General features: G+C 48.6%; 4 protein-coding genes across 5 annotated transcripts; 2 read left to right on the top strand and 2 right to left on the bottom strand.

Moving 5' to 3' along the window:
• Positions 1-946: 946 nt before the first annotated feature.
• Positions 947-3576, bottom strand: hapstr1b (HUWE1 associated protein modifying stress responses b). Its single transcript, XM_037472713.2, has 4 exons — positions 3147-3576; positions 1812-1892; positions 1440-1715; positions 947-1334 (listed from the first exon to the last, which is right to left on the bottom strand). The coding sequence occupies exons 1-4, from the start codon at positions 3340-3342 to the stop codon at positions 1096-1098; spliced, it is 792 nt and encodes a 263-aa protein (XP_037328610.1). The 5' UTR covers positions 3343-3576; the 3' UTR covers positions 947-1095.
• A 1902-nt stretch (positions 3577-5478) lies between these two features.
• Positions 5479-10463, top strand: abcg2b (ATP-binding cassette, sub-family G (WHITE), member 2b). The gene is made up of 15 exons (XM_037472711.2): positions 5479-5790; positions 6064-6123; positions 6223-6340; positions 6421-6576; positions 6938-7095; positions 7263-7414; positions 7570-7662; positions 7756-7907; positions 8055-8206; positions 8523-8612; positions 8961-9085; positions 9206-9360; positions 9474-9563; positions 9690-9742; positions 9845-10463. The coding sequence occupies exons 1-14, from the start codon at positions 5642-5644 to the stop codon at positions 9711-9713; spliced, it is 1674 nt and encodes a 557-aa protein (XP_037328608.2). The 5' UTR covers positions 5479-5641; the 3' UTR covers positions 9714-9742; positions 9845-10463.
• Positions 10464-10746: 283 nt separating this feature from the next.
• Positions 10747-11574, bottom strand: LOC119217624 (proline-rich protein 18-like). Its single transcript, XM_037471405.2, has one exon. It carries the CDS (start codon positions 11572-11574, stop codon positions 10747-10749), a length of 828 nt encoding a protein of 275 aa, XP_037327302.2.
• Positions 11575-13218: 1644 nt separating this feature from the next.
• LOC119218380 (actin-related protein 2/3 complex subunit 1A) lies at positions 13219-18019 on the top strand. 2 transcript variants are annotated; one of them, XM_037472768.2, is made up of 11 exons: positions 13219-13562; positions 14312-14405; positions 14585-14689; positions 14807-15029; positions 15520-15627; positions 15777-15880; positions 16003-16111; positions 16229-16304; positions 16400-16593; positions 17003-17093; positions 17191-18019. In XM_037472768.2, exons 2-11 carry the CDS (start codon positions 14342-14344, stop codon positions 17227-17229), a joined length of 1113 nt encoding a protein of 370 aa, XP_037328665.2. In that variant the 5' UTR covers positions 13219-13562; positions 14312-14341; the 3' UTR covers positions 17230-18019. The 2 variants fall into 2 exon arrangements, with proteins under 2 accessions (XP_037328665.2, XP_037328666.2); XM_037472769.2 differs by lacking the exon at positions 13219-13562 and adding an exon at positions 13590-13774.
• Positions 18020-19100: the final 1081 nt, after the last annotated feature.

The following is a 19100-nucleotide window of genomic DNA, read 5'->3' as shown; positions in this document are numbered from 1 at the left end:
GAACAACTTGTACTGCGAAATGTATTTTTGGATTATTTGTCAAAGCGGGGGAAAAAAAAAAAAACAATGATAAAAAGGGTTGAAACAAAATGCAGGTTATGGGTTCTTCAGCAAAGCTTTGTTTAAAATACACCTTGCTTGTCACAGTTACCTGTAAAAATTGGGATGACTTGCGTTGTGATAAAACCCTGGTTTAAGCTGCAGAGAGCAACAAAAGGGGCGGGGTATATATATATAAAAAAAAAAACGAAGTATGTATTTAGGTTTAACGGAGAATAATTCAGCCAAGTGATTGTTAGATTTACCTGAACGGCGCATCCGCAAGCACACACACACACACATACACGTCCACACTCACTGTTGCACAACAACCAGAGACACTGTAGCAGCTTTCTCAAAGGCAAAGACAAGTACAACACCCTAGGTGGCAGTTCTGCTGTCTGATATACGCAAAACTACAGGAGGAGCAGCAGCAGAATGGGATGCACGCGCTGACAGGCAGTCTGAGTGGAGCGGCGCGGCGAGGAGGTGGTTCCGCCTGCAGAGGAGCCCGGGTTTCGGTCCTTTCCGGCTCGGCCAGCAACCCACAGAGGAGACGGAGGAGGAAGTTTGCTTGTAGGAATGAGGGGAGGAGAAATGCAAACAGCAGGAACCAGCCTGGTTCACGCTGGATGTGAAGAACAAAAACAAAAAAGAAAAGAAAAAAAAAGGGGCCCGGCCAAATAAACCATGTTCAAATGCAACATTCTGCGATTTAAGGATCAAGGACGCGACGTGTGCTCCCTTCTACATCGAATCTACTGGGGGGGGGGGGGGGGGGGGGCAACCAAACAGGAAACAATACTTTTCCAAAGGAAAATACAAACTGAACACTACTATTGAGAGGATGTGAGAGACAACAGACGAGGTAAAGAAAGGAGAAGAAGGGGATAAATGTGCGGATTGATAAAAGTTAAGTTTCTTTATTTGTAGCATTGCAACTAAAATAAAAAGGAGAAAGATTTCAAATGGTTGGCCAAGGCATCAGTCCTCATCAGCTGTCCAGTCGGCCACCAAGGAGAGGACAGAGGAGGGATTAGTGGTCTCGGGAAGAGTTCAGAGCATCCTGTTACGTTTATGGGTAGGTGAGTCTGTGATGACATCACTACAGGGGGCAGGGCCTCGTTTACGATTGGCTGTGGAATCCAAATGGAGCGCCATCTCCTCTGCGATGAAGGTGTTGAGGTCCACGTCATGGAGACCATTCCTCCGGCGACTGAGGGACTGGGCCGGGTGAGTCGGGGAACCGGGAGGACCGGAACGCACAGAAATGCTTGCCATGGCACCGCTAAGGCCTAGGGTGAAAAAAAAAAAAACAATCCATCAAGATCTTAAATTTAAATGATCTTTTCATCCTTACAACGCAAAAGCTCCCTGCCAGACACGGCATTTCCACGTACCATGTAGTGCTATGGCCTCCCTGAAGGGCTGCAGGTCCGTCTCCACAGAGCTGCCCGTCTCCGGGGGCGATGGTCGGCTTGCGGACACCATGGAAACTCTTGGCGGGGCGCGGGCCGTCCGTGGAGGTGGAACTTTGCCGCACAGGAAGCTGATGAGGTCCTCGCGCCTGATTGTTCTCCTGCGTTTCTTGACCCACGCAATCACGTCCTTGTTCCTGCGCTGGTGGCCCAGGTGGATGCCCAGGTCATAGCTCCGTTGGCGGGCCTCCGTGCTCTCTGACCACAGACACAAGGACAAGCGTCTTTAGTACGCGGGAAATCAAACTTTAAAAGCAGACGCGGAAAACCCCCAGGGTGGGTAAGTAGACTTGCCTTTGTAAAGGTTGGTGACGGCTGTGGCGGCGTTCTGGAAGGGCACCCAGAGGGAGAGGCCCTGCTGCTGACACACTCGATCTGGAAACAACGTTTAAAAAAAAAGAAGTTAGGCTTTTGCAATGTTGGTGTATTTACACTGCTTCTAAGCTTCTTGTACTACAAACCCCTTTCACCCTCTGTGTGTGGGAGCCCGTCCATACGGTCTCCTCTACAAATGGCACATTACATTTGGCTCAGATGAGCAGACGTTTGTGAAGCAGGACTCACAGACTAAAGGGGCGATTCAGGGACACACTCGTCTGCACTTGACAGGCCCTCGAGGGGCCCCGGTCTGGCAGTTGGTCAACAAAGCCACGTGAAGCACTCATTCGGGCTGTGACCATTTGTGTGACGTAAGAGGTTTCAAATGGAGGCTCGCGTGTATTTCCCGTTTCAGTGTGTGTGTGTGTGTGTGCCAATAGCAGAAGCTGAAAGGGAACCCGAGTTATTTACAAGAATCGGTGTCAACACGCAGCGAGGCAGGGTGGACTGAACCAACACACTGTTTACTTTAATCATAACGCCATTTTGTTCTGGATGTTAACAATGCAGTAGTCAGCGAAAGCACACACGGTACGTGTGTCGGGGATACGAATGTCTCCGGGACGTCGTGTGATTAAATCCACCAGACACCACTGCGACAATAAGCCGTCTCTGCGACGGACCAACAACAAACCAGTGGTTTTCCCCGTCGGCCCAACGCCTCCCTGTTTTATCGCCATTTTGACGAGCTGGGTTAACTGTTAACGGGTGGACAAAAAAAAAACATGTTGATGTGAGCTATTTGTGACTCGACGAGGACGAGTCTATCCGATCATTTGAACGCCGTAGAAGCAGCCTCCGCTGAGCCACTCGGCTCGGGTGCCGATCGGCGTGTCCGTGGCCCCGGAAGCCACTCTTGACAGCTCGGGCACACCGCGAGTCAGATTGAGCCCCGGTGTCCCACACTGACACACACACACAGTGACCGGCTGTTAGCGGCTGCTAGCGTTAGCTTGCAGAGGGGGCCAACAGCTGCTGCTGCTGCTGCCACCGCAGGCAACGGAACACGGGGGAGGGGGGGGGCGCGAAAACGCACATTTAGAAAATTCAAAAGATCACACGTTCAAAGTGTCAAGCGACACACCAAGTGAAGGGGGCACCGCAGTTTGTGCCGTGGCAACAGCGGCAAATAGCTAACCGATAGCCTCGCCAGTGTCCTTTGTGTCTCTCCCCGCTAGCGAGATTAGCCGTCATTAGCGTTAGCGTTAGCTAGCTTTGCTTTGCTCGAACTTCGGTGCATTTGGTACAGACCTTTGTAGAGCTGTGCGACCGCGGTGGCTGAATTCTGAAAGAGGTGCCACAATTTCTGCTGGCTTTGTTCCGTCTCCTCTTCGTTTGGATCAGTCCGTTCGGCCTCTGCCAAACACTGCCTTTCCCATTTGGAGAACCAGTGTTCGGGGCCGTGCTCTTGGATCTCCGCTTCTCCCTCCTCCTTCTTCTCCTCCATAGCTAAAGGTAGTTGTTAGCTAGTAGCTTCTAAACTAGCCTTCGTGTACAATATATAGGATTGTTTGGTTTCTGGAAATACTTAACTCTCTATCTCTCTCTTCTCTATTCTACTGGAGAAATTCGTTACACATAAAAATAATTGCCGTTAAGGTCGCATTGTGAACGTCTTAAATTCCGCCCGCACGCCCAGTGTAACGCACACCAAACTAAGAAACACGATGACAACACCTAAGAATCTCTGGCGCTGGCCCCGCCCAGTTTCTCGCTGTACTGAAAAGCGATTGGTTGCGGTGGTCTATGTGGGCGGTTCTTAGTGCTGAACACGAAGCCTGATTCGACAACGTTGAAAAAGAGAAAAGGTCAGAGAAAAATAAAGTTGATCACACCCGATGATATTTTCTCTAGCCTGCCGTACACCATTCTGTACAGCAGGGGGCAGCCCGCCCATGGAAACTTGCGCCATGACAACACGTAACATATACTGTACATTATATTCACAATTATTGGATCATGCTAAATGCCCGCTGTAATCCCAGCAATCAGAAATATTTGAAACGGTTATTGCCAGGTCAGTTCGTACAGAGTTTAGTAAATGAAGCTAAGAGTCCAACTTTTAAGTTATAAGATTGATATAAACCATGTTATGTTGCTTATGAAAGTGTTGACATGTGCTTTTAACTTTGTTACAACAGTTAGGTGACGGCCGTTTCCTTTTTCAACAGGATAATACCAGGCCCATAGATTCAACAGCTTGGGGTGAAGAAAGCCTTGAACTCTACCCCTTTGGAATGTCACAGCGTCTGAGCCAGGACTCATCTCGTAACGTGAATGACCTCCATGTCCCCCCCTCCCCGAGCACTCTGAATTCAGATAGACAGATTCTGCCGATGGGAGGATGCATCACAAATGCACTGCAGCACCATTTACCAGAGGTGGGAACAAGTCACTGTTAGGCAAGTCACAAGCAAGTCTCAAGTCATTGCCCTCGAGTCCCGAGTCAAGTCGAGTCAAAGACGAAGCAAGTCCCAAGTCGAGTCACAAGTCAAAGCCAACAAGTCCCAAGTCGAGTCACAAGTCAAAGCCAACAAGTCTCAAGTCGAGTCACAAGTCGTACCATTTTAGTTTCGAGTCATTTCGAGTCCTTTTATTATAGTGGGGACGGGGAACCCTGGGTGATGGTGCGCTGCCTCACAGACCTAGACTACGAAGGGAAGGGTAATGGTGGATCGACTGTGACTGTGTTATAGTACTGTAACGCTCACCCCAATGCTGCAGCGTAAATAAGGAGGCGATGACTGGCTTTATTTATATAAAACAACTCAACTTCGGTCACTGTTGGCCGTCACCACGCCGAACGAACACTTCCGCATACACGGCCCCCCAAAACTCGGGTTGTCTCGCGTAACTACAGCTGGTAACAGAGCATAACGTGAACACATGCAACATCTGCATAACTGATTAACTAATAACTTTAACTCAGCTCCTTACACTACTTTAAAACGGACGTTGACATAATGTTGGCGAGGATTTCCATCGGAGTCTGAATCCGGGTTCAAAAATCCCGATTTCTGTAACCATGAACGAGCTGTCTCGTTGATACGGTCAAATGGACTGCAGTGATTGGATGTCGTGCAGGCAGCGCTCTCTGCATACAGGTGGCGAACATTTTTTTGACAGATGCAGATAAACAGAGCGGCGCGGTGGTGTGAAAATGTTTTCCCCCAGTTTTCATGGGAAGTAGCAAGTCTTCTCGAGTCAAAAGGCTCGAGTCCAAGTCAAGTCACGAGTCATCGGTGTTCAAGTCCAAGTCGAGTTGCAAGTCTTTGTACGTTTTGTCGAGTCGAGTCTCAAGTCATCAAATTCATGACTCGAGTCTGACTCGAGTCCAAGTCACATGACTCGAGTCCACACCTCTGCCATTTACGTATACACATATTGTCCCCTGTAAATCATCATAAACTATCATCACACAACTAGCGGTGCTTCTGGGATGCAGCTACGGCTGCGTTGAGATTTCTGGTTAAAAATGCAATGTTCAAACTGTCTTTTTGAGAGCAGCCACACGTCTCTGGGACAGGGATTGAAGGAGTCCAAAGATCAGATGTTTACAACAGGAACCTACTGGTTACGTGATCTCTGTCTGCCTCAGTCCGACTGCACAGGGCTGTGTGTCAGACTGTACCTGTCTCTCTCTCCCCCTCTCTCTCTCTCTCTCTCTCTCTCCCCCTCTCTCTCTCATCAAATCCTAGTCTCTGACCCCTTTTTCTTCTCTGCTGGCAGCACCGGTATTTTGGGAGATGTCTAAGGAGCAGACTGTTGCCGTTGGCGATGAGTATTTCCCGGAACGAGGACCAACTCTCACATTTAGCGACTTGCACTACTGCGTTCGTGAGAGAAGGGTTTGCCGCGGGGGAGGCCCGGAAAAACACATCCTCAACAATGTAAGGTACGACATGATGCCCCCCCCCCCCCCCCCTGTGAGCGTGTGTATGCGTGTACACACACATGCACGCCGTGATGTGCGACCGACTGCCTTATCAGTGAGTCTATGTTAGCACATTCATTTCAATTAGTGTAGATTCTTGTGGTTTTTTAAAAATATTTTATTACTGCTATTCATTATATGTTTTTGATCTGTGTCTCTGTGCACTTTACCCTCTTTGCTTTTCTAATCCTGTAAATTTCCCCCGCTGCGGGACTTGACTTGTTGTTGTTGCAGTGGCATCATGAGGCCCGGCATGAACGCCATCATGGGCGCCACCGGGAGCGGCAAAACATCGTAAGACAACCTGTTCATGGACATGCAAACAAACAAGCCCCATCGCACGCGCGTCTACAACCCCCGAAAACCCAAATAATGTCTGTTTCTTTTTCTCAGACTACTGGACGTGATTGCAGGGCGAAAGGACCCTGTTGGACTGAAGCGAGGAAAGGTGATGGTGGATGGCAAAGCCGTGTCAGCTGACCTGAGACTCAGCTCTGCGTACGTCGTCCAGGTACACGAATATCAACAAACGTGCTTTAACCCCGTCACAATTCTGATTCCTCCGAGTACTACATCCGTTGTGCCCACCAGGATGACATCCTGATGGGCACTCTGTCTGTGAGAGAGAACCTTCTGTTCAGTGCCAACCTGCGCCTGGACCGCCAGCGGCACTCCTCCGCTGATAAGAGCGACAGGGTGGACGCCATCATCAGAGACCTGGGCCTGACGGACTGTGCAGACACGAAGGTACGGCGCCGCCGCACACACGGCTGAGGCACGTCGCTTCATTCAAGTGTTGCTCACCAACCGTGACCAAATGAGAGAATAGTGTTAACTAACTATAACGTGCACAAATGTAGGGGGGGAAAAAAGACCTCTTTGGCTGTCCAATGTCCCAAATGTACAGTTATGTGTTCTCTTTAATAACTGTGGCAAAGTCTTCATTACTGATATAAAGAAACAAAATACGTTCCTTAGGTACATTAACAGTAGAATTTAGTATTTTCGCCCTGAAGAGTTTAAAGCTTAATGCTAAGTCATTGTGCTGCCCGCTCATCATAAGAAAGAATCCATGTCTGTGTGTGTGTGTGTGTGTGTGTGTGTGCAGATAGGGACAGAGTTTCTGCGCGGCGTATCCGGAGGCGAGAGGAAGAGGTGCAGCATCGGGATGGAGCTCATCACCTCTCCCTCGCTGCTGTTTCTGGACGAACCGACTACCGGGCTGGATTCTAACACTGCGAACTCCATCATCCTTCTATTGAACCGGTACAACACAACTACTTGTTACTCCCACACTGGAATACACAGACCGCACAAACACACAAGAGGGTAAACTCGTACCGTCAGCTGTAGTAGTGATGCGAATGAGCAGCACCTTCACCACCTGCCCGCTCGGAATGAACGCGTTCAAAGTCCTTGTGTGCGTCGTCCAGGCTGTCCAGAAGAGGCAAGACTGTGATCTTCTCCATCCACCAGCCACGCTACTCCATCTTCAAGCAGTTTGACCACCTGACTCTGTTGCATAAAGGGGAGGTGGTGTACGCGGGCGCTGCGGCCCATGCACTGGAATACTTCACCAACCTCGGTGTGTGTGCTTGTGTCCCTTTAATCCTTCTCAAAAATAGACATCCTACTCGCAACATGACGTCTTGATGCTGGACAGACTGCTCCTTCTAAGTAAGCGCGTGAGTGTGTTTGATGTATTTTCATGTGTTTGTGTGTGTTTTTTTTCCCGTTGAGGCTACCAAATTGAGGCCTTCAATAACCCTGCGGATTTCTTCATGGACATCACAAATGGAGAGACCAAATCAACAATGGTGTCACTCACCGCAGGTACTCTTCAAATACTCCACAGACTGTTAAAAAGAGATAAAGGTTTATTCTGCCGTCCTTTGTCTACATGGTGGCCTCCTAATCTTTCCTCAGAAGAGGATAAGAACCCGCTGGCCAACCTGTACCGCCGGTCCCCGCTGGGCCGCAATGTGCTGGAGGAGTTGGACCACGTGAACCTGAGCATCAGCGACGGGGCCGGCGGCCCAGACCAGGCGGCTGACTACGCGACCTCTTTCCTCTACCAGGTGAGAAAAACTCACAAAATAAATATCTCTGTTGTGTTTTTATTGTCATAAACCGAATACAAGTTTGATGACTTGTGACAAATCCATCTTGCGTGTGTTTGTGCGCGTGTGTTTGTGCGTGTGTGTGCGTGCGTGCGTGAGGGACAGCTGCGTGTGGTGTGTGGGAGGACGGTCATGAACTCTCTGAGGAACCCTCAGACCTCTTACGCCCAGTTGGCTCTCAACGTCTTCTTTGCCATCCTGGTGGGACTCATCTATTACCAAATGCCGCTGACGCTGCCCGAGGCCTTACAGAACAGGTACGGCACCTCGACCTGACGGCGTGAATCAGTGTGTCGCCTTTAAACTCGCTTCTAAAAAAAAAAAAAAAACATAAAAGTGCCCCCTGTCCCCCGGCCCATAAGATAACGTCAGAGGTTTTATCTTTATTGAAGGTTCTCCCTGTAGATTATTACATGTCGTCGGCAGTAAAAAGGGCACGGCGAATTTTTATATGTATAAAGTACAAATATTTACTTTTCAAAAGGCTCGATGGCTGAATTTAATTTGAAATAAAGTAGATGAGTGAGATGGGTTGACAATCACATGACTCCCTTTCTCTCTTTCTCTCGACAGGAGCGGAGCCTTCTTCTTCCTCATTATCAACATGGTCTTCGGGAACCTCTCCGCCGTTGAACTCTTTATCAACGAAAGGGCCATATTCATGTGAGTTAAAGATAAAAAAAAAAAAGTTGTGTGTTTTTAGTGCGACTCATGCAGGAGGTGAATGACCACGAAGATGTTCAATGTCCAGGTAGATGTTCTTTTCAATGGGTTTTCTTTAAGAAAAGGAGAAAGTGATGTTGAGTCCATTCACTTAGGCCATTTGTTTTTGTTTTGAAGCAATTATTACATTTTTTTTGTGGACTATTTCCCGTCACGGATTAATATACATTCGACGCTATAGTGACAAAATGGATTCTTTTACAAATGGCGTCATTTTCAACTGCGCCACAGTGTTCTTTTGTGGGCGTCAATGGGTTTCTGAAGAGGCCTTGTTCATATTTTTTGCAGTCACGAGAACTCCAGTGGCTACTACCGCACGTCCGTCTACTTCCTGTCCAAGATCTTTGCTGATCTCATCCCCAACCGCATAATCCCCATCTTTGTGTTTTCGGCCATCGCCTACTACATGATGGGTAATTTCTCGCACACGCCGCATATTCGCGGAGAATGCACATCACATTGTCGTGTCTCGAGACCCACAGCGTGAAACGGTACTCTGGATTTTTTTTTTTTTCTAAATCAAATCTTCCCAGGATTGAAGCCCGCCTTTGAGGCCTTCCTGTGTTTCGCGCTGACCATGTCTCTGGTCAGTCTGGCGGGAGTCAGCCTGGCCTTCCTCGTCTCGGCGAGTGTGTCTTCGTTTGCCATGGCCAACATCCTCATTGCTCTGCCCTTTGTCTTCATGATGGTCAGATGATGATGAGGCTCACACACACACACACACACACACACACCACACACACGGCTGGCTTACGTGTATAATTCCCTCTTTTCCCTTCTTCATTGACCTATTTTTTTTAGGTCTTTGGTGGTTTTCTCGTCAACCTCAATGCCATGCTGAGCTGGCTCTCCTGGCTGCAGTGGATCAGCGTCTTCAGATATGGACTCAATGTAAGCGACAGAAAAGCAGAAAGGCGCGCGGTTCGTGAGAATCGGATCTTGCCCTCCGTCCGTGGCTCAGCCCCATCTCTCTCTCTCTCTCTCTCTCTCTCTCTCTCTCTCCTGTCTCTGCCACAGGCTGCGTTCATCAACGAGATGTAGGGACAGCTGTTCCACGGCAACAACACCATGTGAGTGCTGAGTGATCACAGAGCCGCTCCTCAAAGCGCGATGACCGAGCCCCTCTCCCTCTCTCCCTCTCTCACTCTCTCTCTCTCTCTCTCTCTCTGCAGCATCCCCGGGGAGGTGTTCCTGAAGAGTCAGGGCATCGACTACTCCGCGTGGGGCTTCTGGCAGAACCAGGTGGCTCTGCTGGGGATCACGTTGACCTGCATGGTCCTGGCCTACGTGCAGCTGCGGCGAGTCAACCGCTGGAAGTGATTGACGTCGGTTCGCGCACGCATCCAGTCTCGCACTGTCACCCCCGTCTTATTTATTCGACGCGCCTCAAACGACTCAGACACTGTGCTTTGGAAGGGAAGAAAGTTATTTTATAGGTCATGAAATGGTCACTTAAAATCATTTGACTCCCGGGTGGATAAGCCGCTGCTCGGGGGCACGGGAGAATGTAGATGTCCAAGCCGAGCCAACGTCTAAGTCCTTACAAAGCTCCTTAGAGGCAGAGAGGCAACGTGAGCTGCACTTGAGAAAGTAAGCAAAGGTCCTTAAAGGAACCTTTTAAGTTTTAAAAGAATCACATTTCTCAGTCTCTCCGGTTTGAGAATCAATGCATGAATTTCTCCTGTTGTTTTGTTATGTTGCTTACAGAAGCAGTGAAGGATTTGTAATTTCACTTTTTGCCCATCATATGGTTTTTGTTACTTTATGCAAGTTTTACAAAAAATATCCCGATAACTAAAACAGATCACGAGGCTTAGAAAAAGAGAAACTTTCATAAACACACTCAAATTCATCTTCTTCCACTCTTTATGAGACTATAACACAAACTTTCTGAACCCTGTTGTACACTGACAAGAACATTCAAACCAAAACCTCCATGATTTGTTTGGCTTACTATTGCAATAAAGGGAAATATTTAGCATCATTTTACTCCTCCTTCTCTCCAGCACAGTAAATAAACGCCTCCAAAAAGCCCGGAGTGTCACTTCTTCACCCTCAGGTTTGAGTGTCACGTTCAGTGTCCCCCCGCCGCGCTCTCCAGCCCGCGCAGCCACTCGGTGCACTTCATCACCACGTGCTCGTCCGCGCCGCGCTGCCGCTCCTCCTCCTCCTCCTCCTCGTACTCCACGTCGTCGTACTTGTGGCGCTCGTTCAGGAGGGAGACTTTCACGATGGAGCTTATGTCCCCCGGCTGGGCGCCGCGTCTCTGTGTCGCCGGCTGGGCCTTTCTAGGGCGCCTGGGATCCGACGAGCTCCCACAAGCGCCCGCTGCGCCGGGTTGCCGCCTCTCGCTGTTCCCGCGCCGCAGCAGCAGCAGAACGGCCTCGGGCGTGAGAGCCAGTGTGAAGCGGACCTCCTCCTCGGCCTTGGCCTCGGCTTCGCTCTCCGCGGGGCCCCCCCGGCTCACGTGGTTGCGGCGCCGCGCCTCGGGCCCGCGGGCCGGGAAGCCGTCCGTCTGTGACGGGGCCGGCGGTCCCCCCCTCCCCTTGGCGTGCAGCTCTGACCCCGACGCCGCTTTGGCGGGTGGCAGAAAACTCCTGGGCTGGCTCTTCTTAGCCAACTGCTTGAGGTCGGAAGCGAGTCGCTCCCTCGCGCCCCCGCCTCTGTCCCCCCTCGGGCCCCTGGGGAAGGCAGTTGCGGACGCAGCGTTGCCGGCGGGCCTCTCCCTGGCGGTCGGCCCCGACGCGGGCGACGGGATGAACGGCATTTTGGCAACGCACAGGATCAAGTAGGAGAGGAGCTCAGCTTTGCGGTTGAAGGGCCGGGAGGAAAAAGACGAGGGCACCAAGGTGGGGACCGTCGGACCGAGAGAGGGGAGACGCTCTGATGCATCCTCTGCCATGCAGGGGTCAGCAGATAAGTGTTACGCCAATGAGATCCCCCCCCCCCCCCCCCCCGGCGCTCGCCGGCGCTCTTGTACCTGAGCAGCAGGAGGAGGGCGTGGCGTGGCGTGGCGAGCTGCAAATGCCAAAAGGGGGAATCAAGGGTTTTGGCAGGCATCTTAACCGCTCATTACTCTGAGGCTCAATGATCTAAAATAAACCCACGCTTCTAATCCTCTGGTGTCATGTCAGCGAGGACACATTTACTACGCACACGCAGGCCTAATCCCAAAGCGAGGTGGGGCTCTGCACCGAGCAGCATGCCGGCAAAGCTTAAATCCATAGAAACTCTGACTTCATTCATGAAATAATTATTGTCCAAAAATAACTCAGGGTCCACTAGCTTTTTCCAGCACTGAACCGTATCTACTGGTCTTCATCAGCAGATGGACAAATACTACTACTAAACTACTACGGCATTATGCACACCATCTACTTGTGTCCAAGCCAAGCATTTTTTTCTGTTGTGTGCTCTCCTTTTATTGCGAAAATGTGAGCAAATACTGCGTTTTTAGTGATTAGAATGTGTCAAGAGCACCATCACTATGCTAGCTGGAAGGCTCCTTGAGGCTTAACAAGGCCAGCACCCGCTATGTAAACGATAGTGTTAATCTAAAGCATCCCATGTGTGACATGAAATGACGTGTCTGAGATACAGACCTCCATGCAGGGCTTTCCTCTCCTCCTCCTCCTCTTCGTCCTTTTGCGCCAGAGAGTTTGGACCTTTTGATTTTACGTTGGCTTGATCTTGAGCTTGAGTGTTATTTCACTAGGGTTTTATTTCATTTATATTTTGATAGTCAATGTTGCGCTTACGGGCACACCTAGAGGGCCGGCCCTGTTTCTCATATACTAAACATTTGCCTATGCATCTATGTACTTCAAGTTTTCCTGACTGACTTAATGTGCATGTATCTACATACAAATTAACCCGTCATCTTGTGTGTGTTTTAAAAATAACGTACTCTTCCTACGTACGTGGAGGACGCTTTGGCAGCAAGGACAAGTGGGACAGATGTCCTTTAAATATCAACAAAAAATGGAATCAGGCAGAATCTAAGCATAGATATAGAGCTGGAACAATCTCCTCTCAACTTAACTTTTAGTCACGCTACGTGTCCTTAACATGATCTCATCCCAACATTATCTGATCGGTGCCGTTTTGAGTTGTGCTTTTTAAAAGTACCAGTGGAATTACATCAGCATGTGTGTTCACACACGAAAAAATAATACAACACGAATGATAATTAAATCAACGCTGAGTCCCAAGGGAAGAACATGGCTTCATTGATAACAAACAGAATGGCTCTTTCTCGGCGGGTTCCCAGGCGAGGCCTTATTTAACACCTGACATTTTTGTACAGTAACGTACAGTGTTTACACCGTTGAACCACAATGTCAATATCGACATAAAAATGGATTTAGACAACAACAAAAAAATATTTTATCAAATATCTGACTTTCAGGTGCTTCTTTCCCTTATCTCCGCTCATGCTTAGACACCCCCCCCCCTTTTCCCGGGTAACCACCACACGTGGTATCCGGGCCCAGGATGCACTCACATCCAAAGCGTGTTTCTGGAACAGGTTTATTTTGAACCACCAGGGGAGCCCTTTCGCACTCGTCGCGGTTTCGGTCGGGTGAGACGTCGATGTGTGTGAGGGTTTTCAGTTTGAACGTAACCGCTAGCGTGATGAGGCTAAGGTAGCACTAGCAACCAGCCAAGCACCCACGGGTTTCGCCGCCGAGTTCAGCTGCCGGATGCTCCCGGTCGTAGCCTACTGGCCGTCTTGACATTTCCTCACCATTCCCGGACGAATTCGTGTCGACTGACCAGAGTCCGCGAATTCAGGTCCATTCCTTATCTATAACCTTTCCCCCAACACCGCTAGCGCAACTTAGCTTGCCGGCTAACGAGAGTGCACGCTCGGAGAACCGGACCGACGAGGTAAGTTAGCATGCGGGCTAGCGGAATGTACGGCTAGCCGGTTGACGGCTGTCATCGCGAGTAAAGGCGTCTCTCCTCCGAGGAAAACCCGAAGTCTTGACATAAGGAAGGGAGGCCGGCTGGAGACCGGTTGGCTAGCGACACGTCGATCTATTTGTTAGAAATTCACGTTAACCAACCTGGCTGCTAGGCCCGTTTTACACCGGTGAGCGGTAAGCTAGCAATTTGAAATCATTTGCTCGTGATGTTTGCTGTAAACGATTTAACGAGCGAGTCGCCGATATGGCGGTGACGTTAGCTAGCAAAGCCAGTTTACTCCATTTCGTTAAACGTCGTTAAGTGTTCGACTCGGCATGCTTTGGTGATAGAATAGACTACAGGGGAAAATCACCTGGGTATCGTTAGCTTGGTCATGTTTTTAAGCTATCGTTTGCTTTGGCTAATGTTGGTTGAAATATCTGAATTTGGGTTTAGCGAAATTAATGCACCTAAGCTAACTAACGGTAATGTGATTCGAGTAAAGATGCAGTGAAGTTGATGGTCTTTCCAGTTTTTAAGTAATCAAATATATATATATATATATATATATATATATATATATATATATATATCGTAACTAGTTGTATTCATGCTGTCATCGTTGGGGCTGTGAAGCTGACAGGGAGGAAGGTTCCGCTCAGCTGTTCGCTCGGGGTTTTTTGGGGGGGTCGCTTGTTGCTAAACTTTAGTTTCGCTCCGTGACCTCGCAGAGTTCCACCTGAGGACCACACCCAGACAAGATGTCCCTTCATCAGTTTCTGTTGGAACCCATCACCTGCCACGCGTGGAACCACGACAGGACACGTAAGGCTCAAATATGTCCCCCTTTTATTTATGAATACCACGACCTGCGTGAAGTTGCGGGTTATGCTTGACCTGGGTTTGTTGTCAGGATTTACAGAAACTGGTTTAGCACGTTTTTTTTTTGTCAACTGTATCTGTTAACCTGCTGCTTCTGTTGCCATTGTCATTTTTTTCTGCAGAGATTGCCATCAGTCCAAACAACCATGAAGTTCACATCTACAAAAAGAGTGGTAACCAGTGGGTTAAGACTCATGAATTGAAGGAGCACAATGGACACATAACAGGTATTTCTACGAGTAAACCAAAAGCAATGGAACACCGACTGTGATCAGCTCATGTTCTCGCACGCCGCGACTCTAAATGCGTGTTAAAACCCGTCTCTTTGTTGTGCTGTCCTGCAGGAATTGACTGGGCTCCCAAGAGTGACCGCATAGTGACGTGCGGAGCAGACCGCAACGCCTACGTGTGGTCCCAGAAGGAAGGGGTATGGAAGCCCACGCTGGTCATCCTCAGGATCAACCGAGCTGCCACCTTCGTCAAGTGGTCCCCGCTGGAGAACAAGTTTGCCGTTGGGAGTGGCGCTCGACTCATCTCTGTCTGCTACTTTGAGTCCGAGAACGACTGGTGAGACTGGTTGTACAACCGGTTCATTTTATTCTCCAGCACCCTCAGTGGTCGCAGCCTAATGCCGTGTGCACATTGAAATGAAGGGGAAGGTTAGCGTTTTTTGTTACAATGCATGATTTGGTGTGAATGCAGCCTAAAGCACACGTGGCACTAAATGTATCCATTTTTTGGCACCGGTATAAAAACCACAGATCACTATTTGCTAAAGACTGATAAATATCTAGGATTGAGAGGCTTTTTTCTTGGCACTGGACCACTACTCTGTCTCTCTGTCTCTTAAACCAGAGCTCCCTGATTAATACTCTTCATTTTCACAGCTGGATGTGCTCAATTTGACAGCAGGCAATAAAACAAGTCGCTTACTTTTGCTGAATTACACTCACAAACTGTTCTCGTCTCACGCTTGAGACCTAACAATGATTTATTCAAACTATTATTATTATATAAACTTTTATTTAAGATGCCTGCTCTGTTTCAAATTCTTCAGGTGGGTGAGCAAGCACATCAAGAAGCCAGTTCGCTCCACCATCCTCAGCCTGGACTGGCATCCCAACAACATCCTGCTGGCTGCGGGATCCTGCGACTTCAAATGCAGGTGAATGTTAACAGGAAAAAGACTTATGGGGGGGAAAAATATATTTATAAAGCAAATGATTTAAAAATATACCAACGTCCTCTCTTACTCAATTGCTTCCTGTTCTTTTTGTCTGCACTACTCCACACCCCTCCCTTTCTGGCCTCCAGGGTGTTCTCAGCCTACATTAAGGAGGTGGAAGAGAAACCCGGCCCCACACCCTGGGGCAGCAAAATGCCATTTGGGGCTGTGCTCGCAGAATTTGGAGGAGCGGGTCTGTATCTGTCTCTTTTCTTCTTTTTTTTAATGTTATAATTAAAAAAAACCTTTTCGTATGACAATGTGACCTATTAAACTGACCACTGCCTTTTTGTATCCACTATGTGTGTGTGTTAGGTGGAGGGGGTTGGGTCCACTCTGTGTCTTTCTCAGCCTCTGGTAACCGCCTGGCCTGGGTCAGCCATGACAGCATTGTCACTGTGGTGGACAGCTCTAAGACTGCCAGGTATATTCATTTATACCGATTGATTATGACGAGACGTCTTTTGGTTAAACGTCTCATCAACTGTGTGTGTGTGAAATATTCTGTTCTGAAGATGCTAATTTGTTTGTTGCCGTTTAGTCCTTCGCAGTTGAAGACGGACTTCCTGCCTCTCCTCAGTGTCGTCTTTGTTTCCGAGAACAGTCTTGTAGCTGCGGTAAGAACACGGCGTTTCCCAACCTGTCTCCATGGTCGACTATATGGCGAGTGGTGAAATGAATGCCATTGTAACACCGTGGTCCTCGTCTCCAGGGCCACGACTGTTGCCCCATGCTGTTCCGCTGCGACGATGGCGGAGCGCTGACTTTTGTGTCAAAGCTCGACCTCCCCAAGCAGAGCATCCAGAGGAACATCTCCGCCATGGAGCGCTTCAGGAACATGGACAAGAGAGCCACCACGGAGGACCGCAACACTGCACTGGACACACTGCACCAGAACAGCATCACGTAAGTCCCCCCTAAACCTAACCGTATCCTACCCCGGTTTGGGTAAGAAGCTCATTTCCCTTTGACATCTGCATGCTGAAGGTGCTTTGAACTAAGTCTGTAAACAAGGCAAATTCATCTGGCCCAAAGGTACGATCCACATACCAGCACAACTAAAGCTTACTGATTAACACCTTGTTATCTTGCTTTCCGAAAGTGTCAATCTGTTCCATTTAAAGTGAACTTTCCTGTTTTTTGTTCAACTGGCTTTGTATCATCACAATGCTGTGTGTATGTGCAAATGGCTGCTTTGTGCCAACGTAAACCTTCAAGTATCAGAACGTTGTGACTACTTCAGACTCTTCAGACCCCCGTCGTGCTTGTCTACATTGCAACTCCTTTTAAAGCTGCCTCCGTGTCTCGCCCTCAGCCAAGTGTCTATCTATGAAGGGGACAAAAGGGATTGTCGCAAGTTCTGCACCACAGGCATCGATGGCGCGATGACCATTTGGGACTTCAAGGTACAAACGCGCATAAATCAGAGACCCTCTTTCAGAGTTTCTCCCAGATCTCCCAGCGCTGACTCTCCGCTGTGTTTTTGTGTGTCCACCTCCTCAGAGTCTAGAAGCTTCTATCCAGGGCCTCCGCATCATGTGAAGATATCTCGTAAATGAATGAAGAAACGCAGCAGGCCTCACTTCCCCCCCCCCCCCCCCCTCCCTTCCTCTCCACCCCACCCCCTCTGCTCCTGCGACGCAGCCAGTAACGCACACAGCCGACCACCTAATTGAGTGTCTGCAGAAGCACTGATCAGACCATGTCGCACTCTTATGGGTGTGTGCAAACACTCTCACGCACACACTACACAAACACGCATACGCTACACACACACACGCACACACAGACTGAGCTAACGTGTGACATCACTGTTGATTTTTTTTTGTTTATTTTAATGAAGGTTAACCAGGTGTCAGAGTGGGGGGGAAAAAAGGTCCCCTGACACGTATTAAAACGTGACGTGAAATGTGTGTGTTTTTTTATGTTCTTTAACCTCCTGTACCAAAAGTTGAACACTAAACGGTGCGTTTTATCCAAAAGTCGGGACTGTATTTCTCCTTTGGATCGACCTCAACATGATCTCTGAATATCAATGTCCAGTAGGAGGCCGGACGCGATGCTTCTCTTGCTGGCGCTCGCGGTAGATCTTCTTCAGCAGGTGAAGTCGTGGTCATTGATATCCGGAGGTCATGTTGCTGCTTGGCGGTGGAGAGCTGTACAGGGTCTGATGGTGGAGAGAGAGAGAAAGCAGCTGTGCGGAGTCACGGCCGGCCAGCGCTCGGCTCTGTAGCTACTTCACTAAAACCCACACAAGATGGAGGATTTCTATGTAACCCATCATGAGGTAGAGATAAAATAAAGATGAAGTACATTTAAAGTACACAACTCACTTGACTGTTCTCTTCTTTTGTATTTGCTAGTCTACATTTACTGGATTGGTACTAGTAGTACATATGCTCCATTTGTTTGTGCTTTTATTTCAGAAATACTCGGATGTGGCGTGTGAAGACACCCATGAAAGGTCAATTTTATTACTACACAAAGCAGCTGTTGATTTCTTTGGTTTAGTGTATTCTTAATGCGTGTTGAACGGGTCTGGGTGGTTACAGTGAGGCTGTCCTCTGAATGCTAACATGCTCACTGTGGCCATCTTGTATCCCAGACTACTTTACTATTTCATAAGCTATTAAGTTAGTATTTCAAAGGCAGTATGCCAAAACTACCAGTACGTCCCACTGCACCCAGTTGCAAATATCTGCTAACTACTTCAACTGAGGATGCAATATAAGCGCTCACCAACAAAATCCAAGTATGAAGTATGAGTGTCACTAGTACAGCAGTTAATATTTAAAGTAATGAGGTTGCATTGAATGGTCCTAACTCATATTCATGTCGTCCTCCAGGCCTCCTTATGCAATCAAAACTTACATACCGAGTGCCAGGGTCACATTCTGTGAATGCTCACGAGAAAAAGTCAGCTAAATAATAAAATGTGTTGATTTTAAGGCCTCTCTGGTCCATTTTAGGTCTAATTAGTGAGAGTGAATTGGGCCTGTAGGAACACGGGCCGCCACATGTTCACTTTGTAGGAGGAGACTTCACTGAGTAAACATTTCTAAAACAACGTTCATGTGGGATCCTGAGTAAACCATGAAAACTGCTTTGGTTGAGGAAAATAAATCTGAATACCTGAACGAATATATTCTTTAGTGAACTTTTTCTTTCTGAAGCTTTCCACCCCCCCCCCCCCTCCTGCAGTCTGCTCCCTCCCCTAATGCCTTGTTCCTCTTTCTTTATGCAGAAGTGAACATACGGCCCTCCCCCTTCTTTTTCGCTCCCACCCCCCCGCCTCAGCTTCTGCTTCCTCCTTTTTGTAGCTTGAACCTTGTATTGTGTTCATGGCCCCTCCCTCTATTCTCCCCTCCTCCCCTTTGAAAATGAGAAGTTTGCTACCGTGCTCTCGCTCATTT

This window comes from Pungitius pungitius, chromosome 9 (assembly GCF_949316345.1).
Source record: "Pungitius pungitius chromosome 9, fPunPun2.1, whole genome shotgun sequence".
In the NCBI taxonomy this organism is placed as follows: Eukaryota; Metazoa; Chordata; class Actinopteri; order Perciformes; family Gasterosteidae; genus Pungitius; species Pungitius pungitius.
Note: the sequence above shows the minus strand (reverse complement) of the source record. Positions and strands in the feature narration are given on the sequence as shown.